General features: G+C 49.3%; 1 protein-coding gene across 2 annotated transcripts in view; it reads right to left on the reverse strand.

Annotated features, from left to right (window-relative positions):
- The window catches only part of LOC141069665 (protein MTSS 1-like), a 202,667-nt gene extending 195,521 nt beyond the window's left edge, over nucleotides 1-7,146 (reverse strand). For both annotated transcript variants that reach the window (XM_073559445.1, XM_073559444.1), the window contains exon 1: nucleotides 6,731-7,146. In XM_073559445.1, the coding sequence (XP_073415546.1) occupies nucleotides 6,731-6,802 (72 nt within the window). In that variant the 5' untranslated portion in view covers nucleotides 6,803-7,146. The remainder of the gene's footprint in view (nucleotides 1-6,730) is intronic.
- Nucleotides 7,147-11,431: the final 4,285 nt, after the last annotated feature.

The following is an 11,431-nucleotide window of genomic DNA, read 5'->3' on the forward strand; positions in this document are numbered from 1 at the left end:
AGAGCTCCTGCAGCACCAGAGACACCTGCAGCAGCACCGCCGGACACCCCCGTAGCACCGCCAGGCACCCTCAGCGGCACCGGAGACACCCGCAGCAGCGCGCCGCACATCTGAACACCCCTCATCCCAGCCTGCTTGGGTCCTTGGCTCCTTAGAATCTAAATCAGGGGGTACGAGGATATGAGAGAACTTTCAATGTTTGGGATCTGGGTATTCAGTGCGTGCCTAAGGGCCCCGTCACACATAGCGATCTCGCTAGCGAGATCGCTGCTGAGTCAACAAGTTTTGTGACACAACAGCGATCTCACCAGCGAGATCGCTGTGTGTGACAGCGATCAGCGACTGGCCCCCCTGCCGGTATCGCTGATCGCTGCAGGAAAGCCCAGGACATTTCTTTCGTCGCTGATCTCCCGCTGGCCAGCACGCATCGCTGCGTGTGACAGGCAGGAGACCAGCGATCAGCTGGTAACTAACGTACACATCGGGTATCTAAGGGACGTTCGTCCCTTAGATACCCGATGTGTATCTTAGTTACCAGCGAGTTACAGGTGCCGCCGCCACACGCTCGGGACCAGGAGGCAGCAGGACGCCACCCGCGGAGAGGCCGGGGATACAGGCGCGCCCTTTGCTGGTGGAGGACTGGAACAGCAGGCACCTGTATCAGCGGAGCAGTGGGGAGATTCTCCCAGTGCCCTGCGCCAGTCACTCATCCTGATCCCGGCTGCACATCAGCGCGCTGATAAGGAACTCAGCGACGCCGCGCGCTCGGCGTCGCTGGTCCTGATCGCTGGTGAAGCTGTCTGTTTGACAGCTCACCAGCGATCATGTAGCGATTCACCAGCGATCCTGACACGTTGATATCGTTGTCGGGATCGCTGGTGAGTTGCTATGTGTGACGGGGCCTTAAGTTTCAGACTCCTAAAGAAAGTGTGTCTTGGGATTTGATAAAAGCTGTTGACATTGCTCAGAGGAGAAAAGAATAGTGAAATGCGCACATGCTGGGATAAGGTGTTATCTGAGCATGCTCGGGTACTAACCGAGTGACTTTGGTGTGCTTGAATACTATGTTAAAGTTCCTGCACCTGCATGTCTCGCAGCTGTACAACAGCCTCAACACAAGCAGGGATTGTCTAACAAACAGGTCATCCCTGCATGTGTTGCGACTGTCGAACAACATCAAGACATGCAGCTGCGGGGACTTGGACATATTTTTCGAGCACGATCAGATAACACCTTATCCGAGCATGTTCGCTCATCACTATAAAAGAACCCCTGCATACATACCTGGCATGTAATCATTTTAAATAGGCCGGCTACCTTCCAATACTGACACATAAGCAAATATTTAAAAATTTTCACTGTCATTGGCCACAAGTTGCAAGTGACTCACTTGCCTCCAGACTTCAGTGAAAACCACAAGTAACTCATTCACAATTTGGATGGATTTTTTTTGTCTTTTACAACAAAATCACATCTCTAAAATAGTTACAAGTTACAGACAAGACGCACAGATGTTTTTGGTCACACGACTTGTCTGAGAAGTCTGCTGAACGACAAGTTGCCATGTAGCCCCAGCCTTATACTTTTTGTGGAATACACTTCTGGCTGCATGTGGGGATTCCATCTTAAGATAACCGAAAATGAGACGAAGGACCTTAATTAGATGCACCCCAGCAATCTGACACTTGTGCCGTATCCTGTGCTTAGGACATGTTTGTAGTAGCAAAAGCCTAAAAACCTACTCTCGTTATGAGTAAGGTCACCTTTCACGTTCCCCTAGTGAACAAGGATTTCAGCTATGCTAACCTCTGCGCCACTAACCGCCGAGAGGCAAACTAAAGCAAGACAAGTCTAGTAGCCAATAAACAACTTCTATTCAACAAGCCCAGCGGATACTCCATTATGCGTTTTCTTGCATTTTTCCAAATTTGCTCAGGAATGTTCTAAAATAATAAAATAAGCATTACTTGAGTCCAGCGCTGATGCTCCTGCCGAAGGGCGCCCCACTGGAGCAGTGATGACATGACGCACATTACTCACCTTACTACTGCAGTCAATCACTGACGCTTACATGTACAGCACACAACCACTGAGGCCAATGACTGACTGCACCAACCAAGTGACTGATGTACACAACATCAGCTTTTTCAATAGCAATAAGAAATCACAAACCGCAGTGGCGTTTATTGCTAAGGGCTTCAACAGATAAGTAATGCTTTGTTCTTTATTTTGAAAAATTCCTGACTATTAAGCAAGTAAAAAAAATTAAGAAAACACACTTAAATCTAAGATACAAGATTCTTAGACAACTTTTAAATAAAAGCTGAAGATATTTAAAGGAAACCTGTCAACCGATTCATGCTGTCCGAACCACAGGAAGCAGGAATCAGAACCAAGACTGCAGGTATAAATGTACCTTAAAGGGAACCTGTCAGGTCTCCCATGCCCTCCAACCCCACAGTAATCACCTATGTATGATTAAACTCCCTGCCGAACCAGCCCTGTATAACGTAATTCAGTTAAATAAATGCTTTATAAAAGCATTTAGAATGATCCAGTTTCCTATGCTAATGAGGGCTTTGACTAGTCAGCCCTCTTTCCATGTGATAAAATAATTGACCTCATAGCCAACCCATCCAAATCTTGCGCATGCGCAACGCTCATTTCGGCAGCATCACTGTGTCTTTGAATCCGGGTGTTGCTTCCCGGCTTCGGAGGCGCACTGTTCATGACCGGAAATTCAGAAGATGGCGTGGTAACATGAAAAGAGGGCTGACTAGTCTGCAACTAATGTAACTGACATGCACGGGAGGGGGCAAGTATTACAATGAGGACAGGGAGCAGCGATTTCTTACAGCACCACACTCTCCGGAGCCTGGAAGGAATTATTAACATAAAGACAGAATATAACATTTCTCCACAACAAGACCATTAATATGAGGCATGCAGGTAGGACTAGTGTAACATTTCTATTACCTGTATGCCTATATTAATGCGTCATATACATCCCGGGGGGGGTGACAGATTCCCTGTAAGTTCCCATGATGAGTTATGGTGCTGTGTATTTTCACTGTACCAGGGACGCAGCATCTTACAGTTCCATCAAAGTGGATGGCATTTATAGAAATCTCATGCCCTTATAGTGCAGTTGTCATTTCAGTAGAACTTGCAGTAGAATGTGTCCGCCAATCTCTTTTCATTGAATATAAAATGTTTCTAATAAAGCGACAGTGAAAGATCAATCCAAGATATATTACAAAGTTATTTATTTTCATATAAAATATTGATTTATGAAAACAAAATAAAATGATTACTATTTAAAAAGACCCTGTCCTCTGAGTTACCAAATGCAGTATGAAACAGAGCTTGGCTGATTGCGATTACAGCCAGACATATTTTTTAAATACATTTTATATAGCCATATCAAGTTACGGCCCTGGAATCCTGCACCTGCACTCCCTCAGAAATACATATCTCACCCTCCCCCGGGGGCGCAGCACTCAGGGAACTTCTGCGCAGGCGCCAATAATGTGCTCTCCCCACTTCCTCCCTGCACAGCCATCGCTAGTAACCATGTGTATGTAGCTATGACTATGCAGGGAGGAAGTGGGGAGAGCACACCGGAGGTCACTGGAGCGGAAGTCGCCGGCGCCTGTGCAGAAATCCCTGAATGCAGCGCCCATAGAAGATAGGATGTATTTCTGAGGGAGTGCAAGATTCCGGGGCCAGAACTGATGTGTATGAGAGGGTTTGCCAGGGGGCGAAGCCTCTGGGTGAAACGTGCGTTGGGGCAGGTGGACCAGGACGCATGTACCAGACCCCCCTTTTTCACTGACATACCATCTTTTGTGTAAGTACTTACCTTATGCATTTTTTCACTAAACTATTTAGTACCGGTCATGACACTTGTAAGTTGACTAGAATTATTATGTAGAAGGGGTTCTTTGTCCTATTTGGAATCTGTCGTGTTACTTTACATCTCTTACTTTGTACAAGTTACTGGTGCCACTTCTAGGAACACTGTTTTGGTATTATGTATGTCTTTTGTATTTAAATCTTTTTAAAGGGAATCTGTCACCCCTTTTTTGAGATCTCAATGATATCATTCAACGGTGTTACGTAAGTATTGTAGTCGTACTTTTTTTTTCCCCCCTGTCCCCGCACCTTTGATGCATAAATACCTTTATCACTCTTCAGATTTATGGAAATCGCCGCAGTCCGTTCTGATGGGCGTGGCTTATCCCCCCCACCTTGTCTTGCTCTGCGTATTTCGTTATAGTAAGTCTTGCGTTCACGTACGTAGTATGTCAGCAGCTGTGCATTGAAAAGACCGTTCGCGCTTGCGCAGTATGCTTTGCCCAACTGTGGGCAAAGCATATAATCGCTACTGCGCATGCGCCGGTATTTTTCTCGGCGTCTATGACCCGGAGGTCTTCATATGCATGAACACTTCCGGGTCATAGACGCAGGGAAAAATACCGGCACATGCGCGATTATATGCTTTGCCCACATTTGGGCAAAGCATACTGTGCAAGCGGCCTTATGAATGAGCAGGTGCGAATAAACAACGTCATCTGTTAAGATTGACAGAAGAAATTACGTCAAGCAAGCCAAGGTGGGGGGAGAATAAGCCACGCCCATCGGACCGGACCGTGGCGATTTCCATAAATCTGAAGAGTGATAAAGGTATTTATGTATCAAAGGTGCGGGGACAGGGGGGGAAAAAAATACGACTACAATACTTAGGTGACACACAATTCAATGATATCATTATATGATATCTCTAAAAAGAGATGACAGATTCCCTTTAAGTATATTTAATAAATTGTTAGATTTATGAGACCTTTGCGTGCACTCGTTTTCATATGTTGGTCGGTAGGTTAGTTTCAGAGTGTGTCTCTCTAATATTTTCCTTTTGCTTGCTCAGTCTTTTGTGTTGGTATTCATAATCAAATTTATGCAGCCAGAGCCGGGCTGTGCGACTGCTGTCAATTAATTGCAGCACTTCAAAAGAAACATTTTGAGGTGTCGACCGGGGTGCACGTGTGTCGGCTTACTAGTCCATTTCTTCCCGCCCACTCCAGTTGATTGACAGGTGTGTGTGTGTGTGTAGATAGAGAGACCTGTCAGCAAAAGGAATGTTTCACAACAGGTTCCCGTGATAACTTTGTCTGCCATTAACAATGATTGCATTGTACAATTAGTATCTGAAAGATAATGCCATTATATGCACCAGAAAGGTTTTATAGATGAGAATTGGTTGAATCATATGAAAATATCAGTCGGTGTAAGTAGCCAGCTCAGCCCAATACCCTCCTCTGTAAGATAAGTCAGAAATCTGTCTGCCTGCGTAAAACCCACGTCATCTAAAGCAACAAGTGACAGTGAGCACGACCCTGGGAGGTGACACCACATTACATGAGCTTGCCAAGGGGGCGACCAGCAGGAAACATCCTATTTGGACTTAGGTTATTTTAGACCCCACAAGATGATGGGCATCAGACCAGTCACTATGGACAGACATGAACAGGGAGAACAAGAAAAAAATGGAGCCCACTAGATACACGTCCATATCACAGCAGTCTTCAATGGACAATGTAGTATATTACATTGAAGGTTTCTTCCCATCCAGTTGTAAAATAGTGGGCACCCAGCAGTGTACATTAGTGGCACCAATTAACCAGTTAGATAGATGTTCTGCAGAAGAGTGCGCATTTATTAACCAGTCACAGACATGAGCGGGCACGAAATTTGGTTAAGCAAGCACCCATTAGCCAGTCATGTTCTTGATCTGGCAACCTGTACCCAGTTGTATACATGACGGGCACACACTAGTCAATTGTGTAGAAAAATGGGCACCCATCAACTAGTCATGTACATGAGCAGGCACCCACTAATTGGTGGTGTAAATGAGCGGCACCCATCGGCCAGCCGTGTCCAGGAGTGGGCACCCACTAATCGGTGGTGTAAATGAGCGACACCCATCGGCCAGCCGTGTCAAGGAGTGGGCACCCATCAGCCAGTCGTGTACATGAGAGGGCACCCACTAATCGGTGGTGTAAATGAGCGGCACCCACTGGCACAGCCCAGGGTCCAGGAGAGGGCACCCACTGGCACAGCCCAGGGTCCAGGAGAGGGCACCCACTGGCACAGCCCAGGGTCCAGGAGAGGGCACCCACTGGCACAGCCCAGGGTCCAGGAGAGGGCACCCACTGGCACAGCCCAGGGTCCAGGAGAGGGCACCCACTGGCACAGCCCAGGGTCCAGGAGAGGGCACCCACTGGCACAGCCCAGGGTCCAGGAGAGGGCACCCACTGGCACAGCCCAGGGTCCAGGAGAGGGCACCCACTGGCACAGCCCAGGGTCCAGGAGAGGGCACCCACTGGCACAGCCCAGGGTCCAGGAGAGGGCACCCACTGGCACAGCCCAGGGTCCAGGAGAGGGCACCCACTGGCACAGCCCAGGGTCCAGGAGAGGGCACCCACTGGCACAGCCCAGGGTCCAGGAGAGGGCACCCACTGGCACAGCCCAGGGTCCAGGAGAGGGCACCCACTGGCACAGCCCAGGGTCCCCAGCAGGGCAGCTCTCCCCGGAGCACACCGGGTACCGTGCAGAGGGCGCGCTCGGCTCCGCCGCCCAGGTCTCCCGATGCACAGGTTGCCCGGCAGTACGGTCCCCGCTCTCCCCTTTGTTATGAAGTTTCCCAGACACGCCTGGCAGACATTCTCACCTTCATATCGTTCATTATGGTTTGGAAGAGTCCTCCCAGCGCGCTGCATTCCTTCTCCATGCCCGCGTCCATGGTTGCTGCTCCTGCCCCGGGCAGAGCCCCGTCTCTATTGCTGCACGTATCCGGTGTGCGGGCTTCAGCCAGCAGCAGACGACAGCACCAGTGCTAATGAGAAGAACGGAGCTCACACTGATCTCATGCCGCTGCAATGCACGGGAGCGGGGAGGGGAGGAAGACCTGACTCCGGCAATACGCAGTTTACGCAACGCATCGAGCCCCCTAGCGGTCACACACGAAGCCCTAGCACCGCCTCCAGCATAGCCACGCCCATCACCTTCCCATCCTGCCGTAAACCACGCCTCGTAACCAATACCCTCCTCTACAATCAGTAGTTTAGGGAAGAAACACGAAAAGTTGGCGCAGAGTAGATGATGTCATCTCATGTAGGCGTGGCTTAGCTAGTGACGTATGCGCCTTTCTCTCTGAGAACGAGGCGGTGTTCCGTGTGACCCCGCCCACAGGTGTGTGAGGAGTCGTCCACCCGGGGACTGGCTGTGCGCCGCCTTCTTGTCCTGTGCGGTGTGTCCTTGAGGAGAATGTGTCTGCCGACCATTGCTAGGGTGCTGGCGGCCATGGGTCCTGTCACAGACGCGACCTTGTTGGGTTTTTATTCTTCAGTGAACATTGTTGTTTGAGGAAATACTGAGAAACCACGAAGACAGACATTCCACCATTGTTTTCTGGTTACACCATAATTATTGGAGACATACACTCACTGGCCACTTTATTAGGTACACCTGTCCAACTGTGTGTTAAGACTTAATTTCTAATCAGCCAATCACATGGCGGCAACTCAGTGCATTTAGGCATGTAGACATGGTCAAGACAATCTCCTGCAGTTCAAACCGAGCATCAGTATGGGGAAGAAAGGTGATTTGAGTGCCTTTGAACGTGGCATGATTGTTGGTGCCAGAAGGGCTGGTCTGAGTATTTCAGAAACTGCTGATCTACTGGGATTTTCACGCACAACCATCTCTAGGGTTTACAGAGAATGGTCCGAAAAAGAAAAAAAATCCAGTGAGCGGCAGTTCTGTGGCCGGAAATGCCTTGTTGATGCCAGAGGTCAGAGGAGAATGGGCAGACTGGTTCGAGCTGATAGAAAGGCAACAGTGACTCAAATTGCCCCCCGTTACAACCAAGGTAGGCAGAAGAGCATCTCTGAACGCACAGTGCGTCGAACTTTGAGGCAGATGGGCTACAGCAGCAGAAGACCACACCGGGTACCACTCCTCTCAGCTGAGAACAGGAAACTGAGGCTACAATTTGCACAAGCTCATCGAAATTGGACAGTAGAAGATTGGAAAAACGTTGCCTGGTCTGATGAGTCTCGATTTCTGCTGCGACATTCGGATGGTAGGGTCAGAATTTGGCGTAAACAACATGAAAGCATGGATCCATCCTGCCTTGTATCAACGGTTCAGGCTGGTGGTGGTGGTGTCATGGTGTGGGGAATTTTTTCTTGGCACTCTTTGGGCCCCTTGGTACCAATTGAGCATCGTTGCAACGTCACAGCCTACCTGAGTATTGTTGCTGACCATGTCCATCCCTTTATGACCACAATTTACCCAACATCTGATGGCTACTTTCAGCAGGATAATGCGCCATGTCATAAAGCTCGAATCATCTCAGATTGGTTTCTTGAACATGACAATGAGTTCACTGTACTCAAATGGCCTCCTCAGTCACCAGATCTCAATCCAATAGAGCATCTTTGGGATGTGGTGGAACGGGAGATTCGCATCAGGGATGTGCAGCCGACAAATCTGCGCCAACTGTGTGATGCCATCATGTCAATATGGTCCAAAATCTCTGAGGAATGCTTCCAGCACCTTGTTGAATCTCTGCCACGAAGAATTGAGGCAGTTCTGAAGGCAAAAGGGTGTCCAACCCGTTACTAGCATGGTGTACCTAATAAAGTGGCCAGTGAGTGTATATACCAGAAAGGGGCCCAGGATGGAGGCCATAGGTACAGGTCTGGCCAAAATTAGTAGACCCCCACATCAAATCCCTGCCATGGGCATCCCATTCTGCAGACCTGAACCCGAAAACCTCTGGAATGTAATCAAGAGGATGATGGATAGTCACAAGCCGTCAACCAAAGAACAACTGCTTACATTTTTGCGCCAGAAGCAGTGTGAGAGACTGGTGGAAAGCATGCCAAGACGCATGAAAGCTGCGATTACAAATCATGGTTATTCCACAAAATATTGATTTCTGAACTCTTCCTGAGATAAAACATTAGTATTGTTGTTTCTAAATGATTATGAACTTGTTTTCTTAGCATTATTTGAGGTCTGAAAGCACTGGGCCTTTTTTTTAATTTTGAGTATTTTTCTGTCAGAGATAAAAAATACAAAATTTATTGCTTGGAAATTCGGAGACGTGTTGTCAGAAGTTTATAGTATAAAAGTACAATTTACATTTTTCTCAAAAATATACCTATAAAGAGAAAAATCAGCCAAAATGAACATTTGGAAATGGTCTCTTAATTTTTGCCAAAGCTGTATATAAACCAGGGTGGGGGATATATATACCTGGAAGGAGCCCAGAATGGGGGTGCCACCGTGCCATGTATAGCAGGAAGGGGTCCAGGTTGGTGACATATACACCCGGAAAGGACCCAGAAAGGGGGGATTATGTATACCAGAAAGGGGCCCAGGATGACCTCCCAAAATCTGACATGTCCCTCTCCGTGGGTGGCACAATAATAACACCCTGGCAGCAGGCGCGCTGTCTGGGCATTATGTTTGACACCAATCTCTCTGTGATGACTCCTGGAGTGGACCCTCTGGGTCGTGGCACCAACCCTCCCCAGGGCGAGCTGACCTAGTGAAGACCACCCCCTATACAGGGAGTGTCAGGGGCAAGCCCTAGGGGGTGAGGTACCACGACTGCTGGCACCAGGCGGCCGGCTCACAGGAGACCCGAGTGGGTGAGTGTGTCTGCAGGAACGTGTAAAGCGTGGACACAGGAACACGTGGTATACAGAGACTTCGTACGTCCAGGCGTGAGTGAAGCAGGATGCGTGCAAGGAGCACATCAGAGCACTGAGTCAGGCAGCAGGTGTGCCAGGAGGTGTAACAGAGTACAGGAGCAGGGTGTGTGCCAGAGGGCACAACTGAGCATAAGTCAGAGTGCAGGATTGGAACGTGTGCCAGGAGGCACAACTGAGTAAGTGACAGAGTACAGGATTGGAACGTGTGCCAGGAGGCACAACTGAGTAAGAGACAGAGTACAGGATCAGAGCATGTGCCAGGAGGCACAACTGAGTATGAGACAAGGCACAGGGTCCGAGTGTGTGCCAGGAGGCACAACTAAGTACAAGACAGAGCACAGGGTCAGAGCGTGTGCCAGGAGGCACAACCGAGTACAAGGCAGAGTGCAGGTTCAGATCGTGTGCCAAGAGGCACAACAGAGTGCAAGGCAGGGGACCCAAATACAGCACACAGGCAGGGACACGGCAGACCAAGCCAGGAAGCACAACAATAATCAGGCACCTCCCCTAGGAAGAGGTAGCCTGATATAGCACATGATCACGAGAGCTTCCGGGTCAAGTCCTCCAGTACCATAGAGAGGACTGACCTGGAGACCGAACTGAGAAAAGCACGCAAGCGCAGACATAACATGAAGGAGACAGGGACCTAGGTACAAGAGGTGCGCGTGGGCACCCGGCGGGACCCCCGGAGTGACCGCGGCTCCGGAAGAGATGACGTTGGGGCCGAGGTCCCGCCCCCAGGTGAGCGCGGCGTGACACTCTCCACATCCCATATATAATCTCTTGCCCGCTCTTGCCGTTTACACCTAAAGAACATCTTCAGAATTCGCCCTTTTCTCACCATGGAAACAATGAAAACCCTCACTGTCGCATTGATCCACTCCTGCCTGGACTACTGCAACGCTCTATTAATTGGCCTCCCCGTTACTCGACTTTCCCCTCTCCAGTAGTGATGGCCAGTCTGGCTCTTTTTGGTGATCTGGCTCTCAAGGCTCCGCTCACCAAAAAGAGCCGGCTCTTTTTGGATCCTAAATGGATCCCAATTGCATATGTGTTCAGGCGTCTGAAACCCCGCCCACTTTCTAGGAACCAATTAAATTGCTGAGTGGGCGGAGTTTTGTTCGGGTGGGCGTAGTTACATCTGCCGAACAGTGGGATTTTATGCCCAGTGAGAGCCATACAGGGATTTTAATGGCTCTCGCTGGGGTGCTGGCTCCCATCGTTCACAGCAGGGAGCCGGCTCTTTGTGTCAGATCGTTTGCGAACTACACATCACTACTCTCCAGTCCATACTTAATGCAGCAGCCAGGGTCGTCTATCTGGCTACTCGGTACTCGGACACGTCCGCTCTTCGCCAATCGTTACACTGGCTGCCCATTTATTATAGGATCCAATTCAAAGTACGTATTCTCACCCACACAGCTCTCCACAGTGCGGCACCCCCCTACATCTCCTCCCGCATTTCTGTCTATCGCCCTAGCTGACCGCTGTCCTCTGCAAAAGACTTTCAACTAATATCTGCACTAATCTGCACCTCCCGACTCCAAGACTTTTCCCGCGCTGCGCCAATCCTCTGGAATGCTCTACCCCAAGAAATTAGGACTATCCACAATTTCCACAGTTTTAGGCGCTCCCTCAAAAAACAT

This window comes from Dendrobates tinctorius, unplaced genomic scaffold (genome assembly GCF_039654945.1).
Source record: "Dendrobates tinctorius isolate UK_male_01 unplaced genomic scaffold, ASM3965494v1 ptg000270l, whole genome shotgun sequence".
Taxonomy (NCBI): Eukaryota; Metazoa; Chordata; class Amphibia; order Anura; family Dendrobatidae; genus Dendrobates; species Dendrobates tinctorius.